This window comes from Dama dama, chromosome 18 (genome assembly GCF_033118175.1).
Source record: "Dama dama isolate Ldn47 chromosome 18, ASM3311817v1, whole genome shotgun sequence".
Classification (NCBI taxonomy): Eukaryota; Metazoa; Chordata; class Mammalia; order Artiodactyla; family Cervidae; genus Dama; species Dama dama.
The window spans coordinates 31821049-31842674 of record NC_083698.1 but is presented as its reverse complement, the minus strand read 5'-3'; the positions used below and the strand labels follow the sequence as shown (position 1 = coordinate 31842674).

The 21626-nt window shown below is 36.8% G+C and overlaps 1 protein-coding gene across 1 annotated transcript in view; it reads right to left on the bottom strand.

Moving 5' to 3' along the window:
- The window catches only part of ELAPOR2 (endosome-lysosome associated apoptosis and autophagy regulator family member 2), a 220722-nt gene that overhangs the window by 5395 nt on the left and 193701 nt on the right, over positions 1-21626 (bottom strand). Inside the window, exons 18-21 of the mRNA XM_061166329.1 lie at positions 21525-21626; positions 7883-8009; positions 2930-3108; positions 1753-1918 (exon numbers count right to left, since the gene is read on the bottom strand). Of these exons, the coding sequence (XP_061022312.1) occupies positions 1753-1918; positions 2930-3108; positions 7883-8009; positions 21525-21626 (574 nt within the window). The remainder of the gene's footprint in view (positions 1-1752; positions 1919-2929; positions 3109-7882; positions 8010-21524) is intronic.

The following is a 21626-nucleotide window of genomic DNA, read 5'->3' as shown; positions in this document are numbered from 1 at the left end:
ATTACTAAATGAAGTCAGTCATAAAGAAAAAGACACCATATGATTATCACCGATATGCAGAATCTAAAATATGACACAAATGAACTTATCTACGAAACAGAAACAGGCTCAGACATAGAGAACAAACTTGCGGTTGCCAAGGATGAGGGGCAGGAGGAGAAGGCAAGATTAGGAATTTGGGATTAGCAGATGCAAACTGCTAAGGAGGTTTGGATTTTGTTGGGAGACAGCTCTCCATGATTCTTTGGCATTTCTGCATATCTTATGGTTTCCCTTTGTTCTAGATTACATTTTCAAAGGTCTTTATATGGAAAGCGACCTTTGAAGATGTTATATCCTTCCAGAGAAAAGGGCAAGCTCACATACAGTCTTGAAAACAAGTGTTTCCCTCTGGAGCAATGAATGGGGATGCTAGCTGTCCAGCACAATAACAATAATATCTTTCTTTGGAACAAAGGCAGAGATGCTTGCTGCCCATTCTAAAAGATTTAGGTTCCCAAGTTCATTATAGGTTCCAAGAGTCATCTGTAGGAAGTGAGGATTTGAAACTGGGATAAATGCTGAGGTTTTGGCTAGTGCTTCTGTTATGACCATTTAAACTGTCCTTTGTCTCTGATCAGAAATTCTATGTCTTCTAAAGTATCCATGACATCATATCAGGCTCACTTGTTAGCTTATAAGTAGGGTAAATTCTCAGCTCTTGACAATCACTGTACATTCACTGTCCCTTAGCAATAGTACCCTCCATAATCTAGCATAATAAGCAAAATCAAATAGACATTAATATAAGGAGAATAGGGCTTATTCATTTATTTTTAAATGATCCCCTATGATATATTTATGTACCTAAATTAGGAAATGATTACTAAAACACTCGCAATAAATGTAATCTTTGCCATATGCCCTGCCTGCTGAAAATCCTTTGAAATGCAGTTTCTTTCATGTTTCATTCTATTTTCAAACTTGCAAAAGTAAAGTGGCATGTTTTATCTTTTAAGTCAATGGTGAAGAATGTCAATAAAATGTGTTTACAAATAATATGTAAGGCTTCATGTTATCTGTTTGGATATAGTAACCATTCCAAAGCTGATGAATATGATACCATCTGATAAGGTAATATCTCAATATTTTATATAACTTTTATTTTCTCTAAATGAAACAATCTTGTTCTAAAACAAGATATATAAATAAACATTGGATCATTTATTTACCTAAAATTTTTGTTTTTGTAATACTATTAATACATTAACTTTGTACAAATTCAAATATTACAAAACTGTATTACTTCAAAGACAAAAGACGCCCATTAGTTTAAAACTCTCAAAATGCAGCTACCATTAGTAGTTTCCTGTTCAAATACTAATATAAGTGTACATTTAATACAAATATGATAGTCTATGTGTTGCTCTCGCTTCACTGACCCTAGACCTACTGACATATCAGACAGACAGACATCTCCTCTTTAAACAGCTGCAGGACTGCACAGCATCCCACTACTTTGATATATGGAAATTTAACTACTTCCTGATGGTGTTAAAAGTTGCTTCTACTTGGTTAACCAACAAAACAATACTGCAGTGATTATTCTTGTATTTACATCTATCTGTATTTCCAAAAGTATTTCTACCAGATAAATACCCACAGAGATACAGATATGTTGAATGACAGAGTTTGCAAGAATGTTACTGTTAGGTTAATATGGCCTCTTACTCATAAACACACAGTATTACCAGGTTAAGACTCTGCTGTTACCTTTGTTGCCAAGGATTTGAGTTTTCCCAGTAAGGACTGTTTATTGGAATATACAACTTCCTCTTCATTATCTTCTCCTTCCATGATAGCACAGCTGTCTGCAGCTGGGAGTTCACACTCTTTTGAGTTCGTAGTCATTACTAATTTGGAATATTTGTACTCCAGTCTAAGTAGTGGTAAATATATAAATAGATAAAGAGGCTGTTTAATATAAATTAATACTTATTTGGGGTGGTCATACACCAGCTAACTGTCTTGGAGTATAGTTGCTTCACCAACAGACTTCCTTCACCCATCACCATAACACTATAGGTTCTCATTAATCTACCATCTATATACCAATCTTTTCCAGAATTTAGAGAGTCAGTACAATATAGTTAATTCTATTACACTTATTTTACATCACTTAAAGTGGCCAATTATGACAAACTTTTGAAAAACAGAGAAAATTAGAGGTATGAATAAATTTTCATCATTTACAAATATTTGGGAACTAATTTAATATGCCATTTTTCAAAGTTTAGTTCATAAGATGAGAACATTAAATATACGCAAGTGATTTGGTCTTTACTATTTCTTTCACTCATTGCTTTCTATTTCCCACCTCAGATTATAACTGTCCTTAGATAATACAAAAAAGAACTTTCACAGCCCCACTGACAGGCAAATCATTTTTAAAAAGCCTAATCATATAATGTATCAATATATAATTGGTAGTTAGACTCAATACTCAACTTCAGATTCTTGAAGTCCTGAAGTAAATAAAGGTGATACTTGCCTACATGCTTAGTCTGTTTCTTTGCAAATATTTGCCCACAAGAAACTGAAAAAAGAATGATGGGGCAAGAAGGCAGCATGATGTCATGAAAATAAAATAGACACACAGAGAAAATTTGCCTTTCGCTCTGAGCTCTGCTCTCATCTACCTGAGTAGCCTGGAGCCTCTGTTCTTCTCTATCTTATAAAAACAGTGAGTCCAATGCAATTATCTCTAATGTTCTCTGGTCTTTGTTATCAGAATAACAACCATTCCATTTGCCTTCTTAAAAACCTTTCCCATAACTCTTTCAACTAGGAGAAATTTCTTGTGGCTCTGGGAGAAATTGTTGAGTATGGTGATTAAGCCTAAATTTTCACAACAAAAGAGATTCCTCAGTCTTATTTGGAGGTTACTTACTTCTGATTCTTTTTCCAGAAGTAGCAAGTTAGAGCCACCAGCAAAACGGCTGTAAAAGCTCCCACGCCTGCTCCCACTTTTAGCCAAAAGTCAACTGTTTCACAGGTTGACAACTTTTTCTCAGGCAAAGAAATTCCTTTAATGCACCACTTAGGCTCATTCCACACATATAAAGTTTCCTTTCAAAACACAAAGAGGACATAGAAATTAGATCTTGCTAACCGCTTATTGACAGTAGGCAGAGAGGATTATTCAGCTTTCATCTAAGCTGAAGCTCCACGAAGAGAGGAAAGAGATATAGAAGAGAGAGAATAAGGAAATGATGAATGAAAATGCAACAAGACCATGAATTGTCAGATCAGAAGGTTTGCTTCATTATAAGGAGGTTGAACAAAAATGACTCCCTATGGATCTATCATTTGAGCTATTTTCTTCAAATACGTGATTAGCCCTGACTTAATCATGTTTTTAAATGAAAGCTTGGGTTTTTTAATATAACTAACTGGGACGGGTTTTGCCCACTCATCACATAGGTCCATTTCCCCAAAAAGCCTCTCCCCTGAATAGCAGAACAGATCCTGGAGCCAGACATACAGGCAAAGCATGACTGGCAGACTTTGGTGACTGGTGTGGGGTAGGCATGCAGACTGCACCCCCTTCCCCAGGCCAAAATAAGGAGCAAGTTATTCTGGGTTATTGCTACCCAGCTGAGGGACTTACTCTCTTCCTCCCAAAGTACATGACGATTTTGCTAGAGCAATGTTTTCAAACTGCTCCCTGCAATCAACTAGTAAATGGGTCTCAACCAGCAATTTCTTAAATAAACAGATCAAATAAGAGATCAGAGACAAAAATGAGAATCCAGGCATGGTTCCTTATATATTTCAACATATACAATGACCAGTAGCAATTTGCATGATGATTATGTCCAGTGACATTAAATGACATGAGGCATTACATTTTTTACTCAGTGTACCTCCTGAAATTTTCTGGTGAATGATGGTCACTTTATCTACACGCTAACAGAAGCATAACACCATAATGTTTAATTTCACACACTCACACACTTTCACAGTTAGTCTTGAAGTAAATGATGTGTAGGAGAATCCTATCTACTTTGAGGAAAAGTTTCAACAAAGTTTTGGTTGAGAACTTTTAGAAAGAATGTTAGTAATTGAAAAAAATTTTAGTGTAACACTTCATTAAATTTAGTGTAAATAAATTATTTTTAAAATGGCTCATATAATTTTTATAAGAAAAGTGAGGAATGAGGAGTCATGAACAAGGTTGAACTGCTCCCTCTCTACATGTAAATAATGACAATAAAGAGATAAATGTTAACTCCAGTCAGCAAACACTGATTTCAACTGAAGGGTGTTCCAACAAGAGGAAAAAAAAAGGCTGTGAAAGAGTGTATATGGTTGTATCACATAAGCTACACCCAACACAAATGGCAAGCGCTAATGTCCAATGATGGTCTTATAAACGAGCCATTAAAACTTCAGAATTTAAAAGACACATACTTGTAAACCCAGAGATTTTAACTTCTCAATAAGCTCCTCACACTGTTAATGAAAAATAAAGTCAAGCTACTGACAGAATTTCTAGTCATTCTGTAACTTGATCATTCTATAAATTTCTTAGTCATTCTATTAATTACAAAGCTTTATCTCTACATTAGCGGCTTCCCTTGTGGCTCAGCTGGTAAAGAATCTGCCTGCTGCAGGAGACCTGGGTTCGATCCCTGGGTTGGGAAGATCCCCTGGAGAAGGGAAAGGCTACCCACTCCAGTATTCTGGCCTGGAGAATTCCAGGGACTATATAGTCCATGGGGTTACAAAGAGTCAGACACGACTGAGTGAGTTTTACTTTCACTTTCACATCTCTAAATTAAGTCATGTCCTTGGCAAACAAGAAAATGGCTGATAGAGCAGCTGAAAAATTTATTCTTGCAGCATGTAAGGATATTTTGTGAACGGGGTGAGATAAATTTTAAAACTTACCTACCAGTAATAACACACTATCTCATCAAATCTCTACCACTATATAACATTTAGAAGTAATGCGTAATACGTACTTAGAACCTGGTATGGATTTTTGAGATTCAATTTGATAAGAGCACTTTATCACAAGTCATGCAGCTCTTTTAGTTTATATCAGCTGTTTGTGGAGGAACTTTAGTGTGTAAATTTAACTTCATGTGCGTCTGGACTATACATCTTTATAAAATTAGAAAAACATATTCTCAGTCAATATCAAGTGAAAAACTATAAAGAATGGAGCAGACAATATAATAGAAACACAGTAGAATTATTTAAAAATTAAAAGATACCCATCTCAATATTTTTACTTTTTTTTTTTTAATAGCAAAATGCTTTGGCATCCAAAGAAATCCATCCTTGTTCACTGACATAATGAAAGATGCAGGGAACGTTGTCATGTATATTGAAGATGCAGGGAACGTTGTCATGTATATTGAAAACTCACCAAAGAACAGACTTTTCAAAATATAATCAGAGATTGGCAGTAAACATACCCACTTACTGCATCAAACCCATTTGTCTGCTACTGTAATGAATACCCTGAAGAAGGACATTTCATTTTTTTCTACTTGAAACTCCCTCTCATTTGGCAAATATTTTCAAATTTGACATCTAAACATAATAGAAAGGCATATTTAACTGATTTTAATATTTCTCAAAATAAATTTGGAACTATAGGGGGAGTTACACACCTCAACATATCAAACACAACAAGTGTTCTAAAAGGTATTATTCTTAAAACAAAACCAAATATTTAAAAAGCATCACCTCACAACTATCTGTTTCAATCATTCTTATAAGATGTTGAACAGAGGTTTTTTTAATGAAGATAGTTTGAATGAGATAAAATCAGAGAAATAGTTGCCTCCCCATTGTCTCAAACTTATAATCACTACCTTCCAGAAGAGAAATATTAAATATTGAAGAATGTTTGGATAAAAGGTCATTTAGCTTCTCAAAACTCCTGAATTAAACTTGGTGGCCAAAGAGGGAACACATCTTTCATTTTTCATTTACTCTTAAAAAAAATAATTATAAGGTAGAAAGTTTATTGTAATTCTAGAGAAAAGATAAAGATTAATTTCCACTGTGAAGCATAAAAATGTATCATTATGAGGATTAAAAAGAAACCATTTTTTGTGAAGTTGAAATTTTCATCTTTGACCTACTTACAAAGGTTAAAAAGAAACTGGCTCAGCCATGCCTAAGATATTTGAGCAGTGTTGGCTCTGTTGCTCTGCGCCAGTGTGAGCTATCAACAAGTAAGCACACTTACTGAATTAAGTATTTCCTAATTTTTGGTTTAGTGTTATCTATTTGGAGATGTCTCCATTTTGTATTAAAGTATTAATGAAACATATTTTGTGCTGTTATGCCTATGCTCTATTAGCATAAAATATTAAAATAAGTATTGTTTCATAAAACAATTTTGTTTTTAGGCATAGCTCTATGTTTCTGAGTTTGTGTCTATTTCCTAGGCTTGATGTATCATGTATTTCTTACTACAAGTTCACTGTCATTCAAGAATGGAAAATACCAGTTTAGAGAATAGTTCTCAATGTTGTTTTTTTTCCTTTTTTCCTTAGAGGTGGAAACTACTGCTTCCAAATGTGCTGAGTGTATGGGATTGGGAAGGGGGCATTCAGATTTCTTCTCTCACTTGGACGCTCCAACCTGACAGCTATAAGCTCTTTAAGAGTTTCCTGGATAGAACAGCTCCCCCCTCTCTGATCACCTTACACAGTTGAGTACCCTAGCATGCTCCATGCTGACCTGAAAGTCAGTTCTATCCCATCTACCTGGTGTGCTGTATTCTTTGCTGAGTCACTTAGTATCATCCTACTCTTGCCACCCCACGGACTACAGGCCGCCAGGCTCCTCTGTCTGTGGGGATTCTCCAGGCAAGAATACTGGAATGGGTTGCCATGCCCTCCAGTCCCACTGGAATCTCTGATCCTCTGATGTCCATTTTCCAATAGGGTCCCCACCACATGAATCCCCTCATCTGTGCTTCTTTAGTGTAATTTCAATGGAATTTAGAGAGGGTGAAGTAGTAAGTAAGTTATTTTGAAAGAGGAAAAGTGTGCTTTTATATAGTACTAGTCAAAGCTGGTATGGTGAAGTGGGTGCTCTCAAACATCATATTAGTATAAGAGCAAATTGATGTGACCAAAGCAATTTATTAATAGTATAATAAGTATCAAAAACCTTAATAATGGCCATATCTTTCTAGCAATAAACTCTAAGGAAAGAATCAAATGTCTAACAAAGATATTCACTATAGAGTTATTTACAAAAAGATGGTTTTCAATTTTTTTCTTAAATGTTCAATGGCGGAATTATCAAATTCCAAATTGCATACATAATAGAATATTTCTCTATAAATAAAAGCTATTTAAAAAATTAATGACAAGTGAAATATATTAAATGTATAAAGAAAACAAAATAGAATCCTAACTTTACTTTTAAAAAACAAGTAAGTGAATGCAGAGAAAATATAAAGTAGGAACTTGATTGACATGTGTGTGTGAGTGCATGTAAGATTTACTCCTTATATATGATTCTTTGGAGAGTCAGTTTTATCATCCTCATCTTAATTATCCCTATAACTGCATTCTATAAGCCATATCTTGGATTCATTGTATCATTTCTTTATGATCACGGTAAATACCCATAGTCTACAATTCCCTTGTATAATTTATTTTCCCAATTCCAGTACACATCTTCAGCTACCTCAGCATACAGAAGTATAGGTATCAAACTTGATTTTAGATATATACTAATGTCTCATTAAGTTAACTATAAGCTTTAGCCACACTACTGAATCTAAATGTCTATGATGTTAAGTGATACTGGACTAAACAGTTATATCTTCAGTGACACAGTTCTGCTTAGACAGTTTGCCCCTTACCTGAAATCCTCTCTTACAGGCACCCTCAATCTCATGGAAGTCATGTTCAGTGCACAGAGGGCAAGCTTCCACACTCTCCCACAGGAAATAGAATGTACATCCATCACAGGTGCCTGCTGGACACTTGCTGAAATAAATCATGGAAAACAACAAAACCAACAGCTTTTGTAACACATTCAATTGAGTCCAATCAACATTTGAGCACATATTGCATACTGGGAAGCAATAAGTAGATGCAGAGGAAACACATGGGGAAAAAAATCTAAAGGAGACAACACCACAACTAGATACCACTCTGCACCAACCAGGATGGCTAGAATCAAAAAGATAATAAGAAGTTGTGAGGTTGTTGGGCAATTGAAATCTTTACACTCTGCTGATGGGAGTACAAAATGGTGCAACTTTGGGAGAATCTGGCAGTTTCTCACACAATTAAACAGAATTGTCACATGATTCAGCAATTCTACTCTTAGGGAAATACCCAAAGAAATAAAAATGCTATCGCCACACAAAAACTTGTACATGAATGTTCCTAATAGCTTTATTCATAATATCCAAAAGGTGGCAACAATCCAAACAACCATCAGCAGATGAATGGATGAATAAAACATGGTATACCCATACAATGAATTATTACTCAACTTTAAAAAGGAATGCAGTACTGATGCATGCCCCTACTTGAATGAACTTCAAAAATATTATGTATAGTGACTGAAGCAAATAAAAATTCCACATTTTTTATGATGTTATCCAGATTTAAGTCCATAATAGGAAGCTCTATAAAACATTTGAAAATGGGTTAGTGATTGCTTAGAGTTAGGAACCACTTACTAGGTTTAAGGAGATAATAGCTAAAGGGTATGGGATTTCTTTACGAAATGATGAAGAGGTCCTAGAATTGGCTAGGCTGATGGTTGCACACATCAGACTATACAATAACCACTGAAGTGTATGTTTTCAACGAGTGAATTGTAATGGTGTGTGAATTATATCTCTATAAAGTTGGGCTTTTTTCTTTTTAACTTAAAGGAGAAACAGGCATAGATGATGACCAAAAAAAAAAAAAAAACTCCCAAGAAGTTTATTGCTGAAAGTGATGCCTGAGCCATGTCTAGAATATCCTAGATAGGAGTTAGAATAAAAGAGATGGATGCAAGGGAATTCCTGCCATAGGAATGGAATGGTAGGTGAATTGGAGGCAAAGTGCAAGCAGGTCATTGTCATGGGAGCTTCAAGAACAAGGCAGTGACTGAGTACTGGGCATACGGGCACTAGGTGGTGAAGGAGGTTTGCGATTTCTGTTTAAGGTAATTGCACAGAGGTGAGGTGCTTTAGGGAACAGAAAGACACACAGGTCTATGGTCTGCAGAGGGTAGGGGAAAGACATACAAACAAAATTGTCTGATGTAAAAAAAAAAGACACCATCAGTCAACACACAGCTCCATGATATATGTAAATGATTCTGCAATCCTGGGTTTCCTTAGTCTGAGGATGACTTCCTTTGACAAGAGGCACTCAGTGATGATGAATGAGGCTTGGACCCAGATGAGGGATTGCACTGAACCAATCATCAGGCAGGACCTGCATGCAGACTTTGAAATCCTATTTTCTGGTCGGTATGCCTTTTATGTCAACTCATCTCTTTCATTTTAGGGACAGATACCCATGGCATAGCAAAAATTAACCTGCTTTTACTGGATACAGAATTCTTACTGACTGATGCAAGAAACTATTCAGGAATATTCTAATAGGAATGACTGTTTTGTTCATGAATTCATTAAAGCCAGGGGAATATAGTTCCCTCAACCTGTGTACTGCACTTCCCTTAAGTTAAGCTGTGTAAGTATAAGGCATTGCCCTGAAAACCTCCTTCAGATCTTAGCTTGTGCAAAGTGCAGGTGCCCTGAAACAACTAATAGCAAAATGACAGACACACAATAATGCAGAGAATCCAAAAAATACCCCTTTTTAAGTTTTCATTTCAAATGCCTTTCTGATGGTTCACTATCCAAAACTTCAGTCTATCAGAAAGGTAAAATTTCATACTATTAGTTAACTAAATATATTCTGAAAAAGTGAAAGTATTAGTTATTCAGTCGTGCCCACTCTTTTGTGACCCCATGGACTGTAGCCAGCCAGGCTTCTCAGTCCATGGAATTCTCCAGGCAAGAATACTAGAGTAGGTTGCCATTCCCTTCTCCAGGGGATCTTCCTGACCCAGGAATCAAACTGGGTCTCCCACATTGCAGGCAGAATCTTTACCATCTGGACCTTCAGAAAATACATTCTAAGGTACCCTAATATGAACACTGAAACAAATTTGCATGCCTGATAACTGATTCATTTTTATATGTCTGTCTTTTTATATGTCATTTTACATGTATTTTTATAAGTGTCTGTGTACTGTAGACTAAGTGAACATGGGTAAGATGTAAAAAAAACAATGTTCTGTATGACATGCTTCAGAGGCCCAGTGTTTTCACAGCTATGAACAATGGTGAACAGTGACTCTTTGGAAACATGACTTAACTCTCTAACTTGCTTTAATTTCTCTTTTTGTAAAAAGGGAATAGTAAATGCATTCAGAATAAGAAATACAGAGAGATTTTTTAAAAAATAGTAATACAATAGACAAAAACCATGCCACCTAAAAAGTTATTCCTACCCTCTACCTTCCAGATCAGTGAAAGCAACTTAAAATTGTTCTTTTGGAAAAAAAAAAAAACTGGGTAATCAATTAGATAAATTCTTGAAGAATACAATTATTATATGCATAATAATGATTTACAACTTTCAAAATAATTACAGCTTTCTGATCAGTTAGCAAAAATTACCAAGAAGCTTTCCTGTTCAAATATTTTCTCTCAGAATTATTTCCAACTTTATCTTTCCAACACAGAAAAACTTTAAAAGGAGGAAAAAAATGTTTCTATTGGGAAAATGAAAGAGTAAGTCTACTAAAGTTTTCAAAAAAGAACTCAACAAAAGACAAGGAGAAAATTAATCAAAGTTGCAAAAAGCAAGAGAGAAGACTTGGGTTACAGTCCTAACTAGGATTTTCAAATGATTTTGTGTTTTTCCATAAGTGATTCAACCTCCCTCCCCACCATGTCATTCCTATAATTTGTCAAAAGCAGAATGTCTGCCATACTGCATTCACAGGGTGGTTATAAAGGATAAAATGAGAGAAGCATTTGACAAAGTTTAAAGAACTGCAAAATATAAAAGACTATTAACAATGCACTTCACTTTCTAAAGAACTGGTAGAGTCAAAAAAATAGCGAAAAAAATCAAGACATTGATATAATTTATAAAGCTAGCATTAAGTGTCAAAATACTACAATGATTCAGTGCATTCCCTTTGCAGACTTCACTTTTTAAAAGAAAGTCTTAGGTTAAAAGCAGTTTAGTTTAGAATCGATTCTTAAATTCTTTTAACTCAATGAATCATTTGAAATGTGGAGCATCAAAATTTGATTCTATGTTATGAACCTAATTTAACAGTTTGAATCAGGCCTTCTCTGGGAAAAAAACAAGAATATATGAAGCAATAGTAATTTCAATCATGCTTACATACATACATGAAAACAGGAAAAAGATACAAGAAAAAAAATGTAGTAATATAAATATTTTATCTTTGTGAAATACTTTTCCCTTTGATGACCTGGGTCACCATCATCTTTACTTCCCAACCAGCTTTTTCCAGGTGTCACTAATTGTGCTTCTACATAACTTTTGCTCTGCATGATCAACATAGAAAGCAACGGGCACACGTTTAAAGAAACAAGTCATGGATAGCTGGGGTGCAGGAAGTCAGACTTCTACAGGATGGCCCGACGTGCTGTGAAGTACAGGTAGAGAAGCCACCACACATTCAAAGGGCAACCAGGTAAACCTTGATTTGGTTTACTGAGAAATGAGTAACAGGCTTTCTAATTGCCCACGTTTGCCTCTGGGATTGCTTTATCAATCAGGGTGGCTCTAGGAAAAGAATTCAGACAAATCTTTTTTTAGAAAGTTATGTCTTAGATTCTAAAATGGAATATATTTCATAAATCAGTTACTAGTGTCCTCTTCTGAATGAATCATCTTACCTAAAACAGGATCTAGTTGGTTCATATTATGAATCCATGGAGAAGAACCTTGTGTTTTTATGAACTCTTATCACCTAAAAAAATCTATTATTAATATTTGGATAGTTGATAAATCACTGTAAACAGTTTTCCCTAAACTTTATTCAAAATCCAAAGATAAAACAAATTCATCTGTGCTGTCAGTACCTTTCCAACCCTTCTGGAGTTAGTCTCAGGAGATCGGTGAGAAAGGCCACTCTCTAATGTGCCAAGAACATTTATCACTTGGTATCAGGGCACTATTGTTGTTCAACTTCTTTCATGTGGGGCATCTGTAGTTTGCTTGGGGTTCCTTGGTCTCAGGGTATACAGACTGGCATCCTCTGTTGGGACAATGCTCTCTGACCTCCTGCTGTCTCTTTTCAGCTTTGGAATCTCAGGAAGTTCATCTTGTTTCTGCCAAAGATGTCTTGTCATAGGCCAGAAACTCTCCTTATGTAGGGTCCATAAAATTCATTGCATGTTGCTCTAACTCCATCTGCCTTAAGGTTGAAGAGTATCAATCACTTATGATGGGGTTTAAACACAAGATATTTTGACCTAGAAGTCTAGATCTACAAAATTTTACTGGTCTCCTGCAAATACCTCTCTCTCTAAAACTTCCACCTTGGATTAACTACCAAAAGTCAGCATCTGTTGAAGATCTGGACAAACTAAATTTACTGACACTCCCTAGTCTCTTTTATCTATAGAGTCTGTATTTTCTGAAGTGAAAATAAAATTTGTCAAGTTTTATCATCTTTATTTCAAACTTGATCACAAAACTTGATGACTGTTCCATGATATTTTTACACCATATCTTAAGGTTATTCATTAGTGTTTGAAGTGCATACTTTTAACAATTTTCTATTAGAATTTTTTCATTTTTTCCCAAGTAGGATAAATTAATTTATGAATGAAGAAAAACATAGGGAAACTGATACATGGTAGATTCTAGCTTCAATCTTGATATTCAGTATTTTAGGATACATATGCATGTTGGTTACTTTTCATAAATTTTTTTTATTGATGCATAGTCAATTTCGGTTCAGTTCAGTCTCTCAGTCATGTCCAACTCCTTGAAACCCCATGGACTGCAGTATACAGGCTTCCCTGTTCATCACCAACTCCTGGAGTTTGCTCAAACTCATGTCCTACAAGTCAGTAATGCCATCCAACCATCTCATCCTCTGTTGTCCCCTTCTCCTCCTGCCTTCAGTCTTTCCCAGTATCAGGGTCTCTTCCAATAAGTCAGTTCTTCACATCAGGTGGCCAAAGTATTGGGAGTTTCAGCTTCAACATCAGTCCTTCCAATGAATATTTAAGACTGATTTCCTTTAGGATTGACTGCTTTGATCTCCTTGCAGTCCAAGGGACTCTCAACAGTCTTCTCCAACACCACAGTTCAATAGAATCAATTCTTCAGTACTCAGCTTTCTTTATAGTCCAATTCTCACATCCATACATGACTACTGGAAAAACCATAGCTTTGACTAGAGGGACCTTTGTTATCAAAGTAATGTCTCTGCTTTTTAATATGCTGTCTAGGTTGGTCATAGCTTTTCTTCCAAGGAGCAAGCATCTTTTAATTTCATGGCTGCAGTCACCATTTGCAGTGATTTTGGAGCCCAAGAAAATAAAGTCTGTCACTGTTTCCCCATCTATTTGCCAAGAAGTGATGGGACTGGATGCCATGATCTTCATTTTTTGAATATTGAGTTTTTTGGGGTTTTTTGTTTGTTTTTTCCATTTATTTTTATTAGTTGGAGGCTAATTACTTTACAATATTGTAGTGGTTTTTGCCATACATTGACATGAATCAGCCATGGATTTACATGTGTTCCCCATCCCGATCCCCCCTCCCACCTCCCTCTCCATCCCATCCCTCTGGGTCTTCCGAGTGCACCAGCGCTGAGCACTTGTCTCATGCATCCAACCTGGGCTGGTGATCTGTTTCACCCTTGATAGTATACTTGTTTCAATGTTATTCTCTCAGAACATCCCACTCTCAGCCATTAAAAAGAATTCATTTGAATGTTGAGTTTTAAGCCAGCTTTTTCACTCTCCTCTTCCTCAAACTCAAACTCAGTCAATTTACAATATTGTATTAGTTTCAGGTATCCAACACAGTAATTGAATATTTTTATAGATTATACTCCATTTAAGGTTATTATTAAACTTTGGCTATATTTCCCTGTGTTGTACAATATATCCTTATAGCTTATTTACTTTATACATGGTAGCTTGTACCTTTTAATCCCTCTACCCCATCTTGCCCCTCCCCACTTCACTTTTTCCACTTGTAACCACTAGTTTGTTCTCTACAATCTGTCTTTTTTTGTTACTATCACTAGTTTTATTTTTAAATTCCTCATTTAAGTGAGACATACATTATTTGACTTTCTCTGACTTATTTCACTAAACATAATACTCTCCAGGTTCACCAACACTGTTGCAAATGGCAAGATTTAATTCTTTTTTATGGCTGAATATTATTCCATTTTGTTATATATATGTAGGTATGTATGTGTGTGTGTATATATATACATATATGTACACACACCACAATATATACCACATTTCCTTTACCCATTCATTCGCTGATAGATATTTAGGTTACTTACCATATCTTGGCTATTGTAAATAATACTGCTATAAAACATTAGGGTATGTGTACCTTTCCAAGCTAGTGTTTTTATTTTCTTTGGATATATACCCAGGAGTGGAATAGCTGGATCATATGGTATTTATAGTTTTAGTTTTTTAAAGAACTTTCATACTGTTTTCCACAGTTGTTGTTCAGTTGCTTAGTTGTGTCTGGCTCTTCATGACCCCATGATCTGCAGCATGCCAGACTTCTCTGTCCTCCATTATCTCCCAGAGTTTGCTCAAATTCATGTCCATTGAATAGGTGATGCCATCCAACCATCTATCTCATCCTCTGTCATCCCATTCTCTCTACTGCCTTCAATCTTTCCCAGCACCAACTTTTCCAATGAGTTGGCTCTTGGCTTCAGTTGGCCACAATATTGGAGCTTCAGCTTCAGTCTTAGTCCTTCCAAGGAATATTCAGGGTTGATTTCCTTTAGGACTGACAGGTTTGATTTCCATGCTATCCACAGGACTCTCAAGAGTCTTCTCCAGCACCACAGTTTGAAAGCATCAATTCTTCAGCGCTCAGTCTTCTTTATGGTCCAACTCTCACATCCATACATGTCTACTGGAAAACCACAGCCTTGACTATACAGACCTTTGTCAGCAAAGTGATATCTCTGCTTTTAAAAACACTGTCCAGGTTTGTCATAGCTTTTCTCCCCTGGAGCATCTTGTAATTTCACGACTGCAGTCACCATCTGCAGAGATTTTGGAGCCCAAGAAAATAAAGTTTCTCATTGTTTCCATGTTTCCCCATCTATTTGTCATAAAGTAATGAGACTGGATGCATGACCTCATTTTTTGAATGTTGAACTTTAAGTCAACATTTTCACTCTCCTCTTTCACCTTCATCAAGACGCTCTTTAGTTCCTCTTCGCTTTCTGCCATATGGGTGGTGTCATCTGCATATCTAAGGTTATTGACATTTCTCTGGGCAATCTTGATTATAGCTTGTGCTTCATCCAGTCCAGCATTTTGCATAATGCACTCTGCATAGAAGTTAAATAAGCCTAGCTTGAAGGATTTTGAGCATTACCTTGCTAGCATGTGAGATGAGTGCAATTGTGCAATAGTTTCAACATTCTTTGGCATTGCCCTTCTTTGGGATTTGAATGAAAACTGACCTTTTCTGGTCCTGTGGCCACTGCTGAGCTTTCCAAATTTGCTGGCATATTTATGCAGCATTGTATGAGCATCATCTTTTAGGATTTGAAATAGCTCCACTGGAATTCCATTGCCTCCACTAGCTTTAGTAATGCTTCCTTAGGCCCACTTGACTTCATATTCCAGGATGTCTGGCTCTAGTTATCTGCCCTAATTTACATTCCCACCAACAGTGTACTAGAGTTTCCTTTTCTCCATTCTTGCCAACATTTGTTATTTGTGACTTTTTCAGATGGTGGCAATTCTGATTGGTGTTGAGGTGATATCTCATTGTGATTTTGATTTGCATTTCTCAAATGATTAGCAATGTGAAGCATCTTTCCCTGTGCCTTTTGGCCATCTGTATGTCTTCTTTGGGGGAAAAAAAATGTGTATACAGGTCTTCTGTCAATTTTTAAATTGTGTTTTTTTTTTAATATTGCCTTTGTCAACTACAAATTGGCACTTGCCATGGGTGCCATGGGTACCATCTACCTCTACAACAATTAAACCATGTGCTTATGCTGCTGATCTTCAACAGCCCCCAAGGAGTTCAGGGTGGAGTATGCTGCTGATCTTCAACACCCCCCAAGGAGTTCAGGGTGGAGAGCAGAAATGAGGCACTCTGTGCTCTGGGAAAACTGGCAAGACAGGTCTTCAGACAGCTAGATATTCTCAGGAGCTGATTTTATGAGCTCAATTCTTGCATCTCTTCATATCTAGATAAGTACTAAAATCCTTCATGGTGACACTATTCCTTGTGACAAGTGAAGGGTTCATAAGACTAGAAGAAAACTTCTGGAAAAATATGGGCTTGATTGCGTGTCTTCTCCCTTCACCAAAAATCACATATATACTGACCTTTCCCCCTGCCTCTTTGGAGCAGTTTCTCACAGCTATCTGAGGTGCTGTCTCCCAGGTTGCAATCCTCATTTTGGCCCAAATAAAACTTAACTCTCAAATCTCACATTATACATTTTTTATAGTCAGCAAATTGTATGAGCTATCTGTATATTTTGGGTACTAACCCCTTCTTGGGCATATCATTGGGAAACATTTTCAATCAGTAGGCTATTTTTCATTTTGTTGATGGTTTCCTTGCCTGTCAGACCCCAAGGCTGGAGCGTTTACTACGAAGCTGAAACCACTCACTCCTCAGGGGATCTCCCAGCTTGTGATGTCTCCCTCCTCTCCCGTGTCCCTTCTGAGGGGCGCAGGTCCCATACTGATCACTTCTCCTTCCTTCCTACTTGACTCCATGTGACTGTTTCTGTCACAGCCCTGGGTGCACACAAGTCCTTCTGTGAGTCTCCAGTTTGTTTTCAGTGAGAACCGCTCCACATGCAGATGTATTTTTGACATGTTCATGGGGAGAGGTGAGCTCTTCCTTGTCCTGCTCCACCATTTGATCTCTTCCTGCTTCTATTTCTTGATCATAACTGGTTTCAGTTGTTTTCACTTGTGATCACAGTTCTTTCACATGCCTCCTTACTTTTTAATGTTCTAAGAACATGTTTGATTTTAATTGAGTTCTATTGCCTTTTTAACCTATATATGAATTTATATATTATCTGTCCATAAAGGGTGCAGAGAATAGAAATAAACAAGGAATTCATTTAAACAATAATTATTCTCTGGTTCTTAATAAATTAAAATGAATAGACAACTGTTTTGGCTTTAACAGTCCTTCCCCAACTACCAACAAAAGCACTACATGAGCAGCCAATAGATCCAATGACTTTGATGCAGAGATTTTAATTAGAGTCTGAGGAAGAAATCCCTGGTGTGCTCAATCCCTGAAAACTCTCAGGACAGAACTGCAAAACATCCCTTTTGTGAGAGACAATCTCCTCAGAAACTATACTTAAAAAGAAAATGAATTTGGGTTTTGAAGGAGGTTTTCACAAAATGATTTTGGACTTATTTATCAACTCCCCAAGCAGTTAAATATGGTTAAAAGTTGTAAGAGAGAAAGGAGGATGATTTTCCTCTAACTCAGAACATTAACAAAGACAACCTTATTTGAGGAAAGATGAGTCATTAAAAAGAAGCCACCAATAACTTGCAGATTAGTTGAGTTCCCAGATAAATGTGCTGTTTCCCTCTGTTTAGTGTGTTTATTTGCAAATCTCTGCCTATGAAGGATGGGAGGAAATGACAAGATAAAAGCATGATGGCATAAAAAGAACAACAGAATCAGAAAATCATCCCATCATGACTGTGCCACTCTATAGCTATGCATATAACCAGGGTCCTCAGTGTTTCCTATTGTGTTGAGTAAATGGGTTTGATGGGAGGATCCCAAATGTGCAATGACATCTCCATTACCAGAGTAAAAATGGTTCCCTCTGCTTGTTTTCAAATAAGGCTTTTAAAAAAACTTTCAAACCTTTTTTAAATCTTTCCAGATAAAACTAACAGCAATTTCTCATGTTTTTGAAAAAGTACTCTGGACATAGTGCTTAGGTCTAAATGTTTCCTAATGAAAGGAGAATCTTCAATTCCTCTAACCACATAGGATCATGATTAGGGGTTTGGGAAGCCTTTTAGGTAGAAACTGGAGAGGCATCTATTTAGGGATATTAGTGGTCAACTGTGTTAGCAATTTATTCTTTGGCCAAGGTACAAACTGCACTAGATAATCTCAGAAGTCCACTCCAGCTCTCTGATTTCATCTGCCATAGACATCATGCTGTTAAGTTTTCGTTGAAAATGTCTCACATCCTCCAGACATTTTGTGGAATTAGAAACCAACTGCATTTGCCAGACCAAACAGACAGGCTGGAGTTGCCAACTGCAGGTTCGTGGGCGGTCCAGGATGTTTGCTGCTCCTTCTACATTGCATATGAGAGCCACAGAGAACACACAGTTCTCCTTTTCTCTTGCCCCTTGCGCTTTCTGTGAAGAAATTCTCATTTTTTCCCCCAGGGCTGGGGATCTTGTGACATTTTCCCTGGTCACCAAGACACAGAACCCCAGTCAACATCACTACTGCTAAAGTCGCCTTTGCCTGGTTTGCAAGGTTCTTGACCAAGAGAGAATTCCAAAGGATAGCACCCTTTCTGAGCTGCCCAGGTCTCCCCATAGTGACTTCTTGGTAAGCATATGAGATTTCACAGGGCAATTGCCTGGTTAGCACCTTTCTTTCTCTCCTGGAGAATTTAAAGCTCAAAAAAGAAAAATGCAAATTAAATCCTATTCAAAAGTAGCCTAAGTAAATTTGGCTCTGTTAACATTTCTTTACTGTTAGTAGGAAATCTTTAGTCAAACCTATAGCTAAAAAAATATTCTGATTGTTTCCATACAAGCTTCCATTTCTCATGTTCTGATCGCAGAGCTCCCCCTTGTGCCCTGATGGGAAATTCAAGATTGAACAAAGAATGAAAGACTAGCACAGGTGGCTCATAGCTGGTAAAGAATCCGCCTGCAATGCAGGAGACCCTGGTTCGCTTCCTGGGTCAGGAAGATCCGCCGGAGAAGGGATAGACGACCCGCTACAGTATTACTGGGCTTCCCTGGCGGCTCAGCTGGTAAAGAATCTGCCTACAATGCAGGAGACCTTGGTTTGATCCCTGGGTTGGGAAGATCCCCTGGAGAAGGGAAAGGCTACCCACTCCAGTATTCTGACCTGGAGAATTCCATGGACTATTCCATGGGATCTCAAAGAGTCAGACACGACTGAGCAACTTTCACTTTCAGTTTTCACTTTGAGCACATTTAGGTTGTGGGGTTCAAGCAGTTCCCTAGAGCAGCAGTCCTCAAACTACAGGATGCATCTTAATTAAACAGTTTTATCAAAATATGAAAGAATTCACCCTGTAGGCCACAAACTTTTAATTTAGCTTTCAGAAAATTGAAATGCAAAACAAAATGTGAGACTCTGTCTCAGAAAAAAAAAAAAAAATTCCAAAATGGGAGTTAAGACCAATGGTTCTCAAATTTTAACATGTCAGAACTGCTTTGTGGTTTTATAAATATTCCAGTGCTTAACACTTGGAGATTCTTTAGATTTCAGTGAAGGCCTAAAAATCAGTTTTACAATAGACACTCCAAGGTATTCTGCTGCATCTGATCTTGGGAAATCATTGCAAAGATAGTCAAGTAGAAAAAACTGCCTGAGGTCAAAGGAAAAACTTAACTTTTCTTCTTCTCACTAGGAAAAAGCTAGTTCCTAGATGCCATCATTTAACATCATGAAACTAACATTTTCTCATTATGTGAAAACATCAGAATCCACCTTGGGAGAGTTAGAGTGGCACATTTTCTAAAGGACAGCATTTGACTTCAGTAGTATTATCTGCTTAAGTCATAGAGGCTCCTGAAGGAGGCTTCAGAAGTCATTCATGTGGGATCCCAGAGGCTAGACCAAGAGAACTGAGCTGACAGGTCCAGAAAAGGACCTCAGAAGTGCTCTACTAAATAAAACAAGTGTCTGAACTCAAAGCAATATGGTGGGATATCAAAGCATAGTGAACAAATCTCTGGATACACCTTCTCACAAAGAAAGTGTGCTCTGCTGCCCCGACTCCAGCTTGGATGCTGGCCCAGGGATCCTCTACCATATGATGCCCTTGAGCTTCAGGCTCCCTCTGTTTCTTTCACAGATGTCAATTACCTTTATTATGTTCTGTGCTCATCATATTCATTTATCACCTTGAACAGGTGAAGAGAAAAATTAATGCATCTATGAGAACCAGAGAAACAGAGTTGGTAAGAGGTGAATGCTGGTGTGCTTTTATGCCCAGAAATGAGCTCAAAATACTGTTATCACTGTAATTATTTTTAAGATACCCAAGAAACTGAATCAATGCTTCAACCATTGATTTCCACTAATATAAGCAGGACTTATTAAAATTTCATAAAAGTTACAGTGAAAGTAACAAAAACAAAATTAAGTCAATCATTTTTTAAAATATACATTTTTTTCTAGCTTGATGGAGAGACATCTGCAAATCAAATTATAATCCAAAGGTACCTTAACCCTAAAAAGATTAGAAATAAATAATCTACATAGTAGACAATGAATAACTATACAAAATAAAAATCAGGAGACACTATGAAAGCAATTTTTAAGTTTGCAATTTTAAATCCATGAAATTCCTTAGTTTCTCTTACTATTCCCAACCAAAATAGTTGTATTAATCAGATCGAGACTGTGGACAGCTAATGCCTCAATGCCAATCAGTTAAAGGAACGATGCTATGTATCCTACAGGTCAGACTCTAACTTGATGATTTCGCCACCAGTGATTAGAGAATTCAAGAACAGGAAACTCATCTAACTGACCTTCATCCCTTATAGAGACAGAAACTATGACAAAGAGGTTAGATTGCTTAATCTAGGTCACCTAGATAGTTCGTTGCTGATAAAGAACTATAATCCAGGGAAAGTCCTAATCCAGCTCTTAAGAAAACTGACACTAGATAGTAAGACTCAATCAAAAGATATAAACAATACAGTTATATATTACTTAAATAATTTTCAAGATAATTAAGACACTCAGGCAAACAAGATGAGAATCTGTCATTGAAGAGACTGAAAGTGGTGTGACTCGCAAGGACCTATACCTCTTAACAGGCAAGCAGCACATCTGGAAAACAAAAATCTACAGATTCTTTGTTCCCTTTCTGCTTTACACCCATAGAGAACGTGTTTTAAAATAGCAAGGTTCTGGGGAGTTTTGCTTCCTGATAAATACATACATGGCAGAATCATATTGAAATAAGACTACCTGGGGACAGAAATGGCTCCCGCTCCTGGTTTAGCAGGATTACACCTCATTTTCACAGCAGTTGATCGGCCATTAACACAAGAGGTTGTAGTTGTAGAAGAC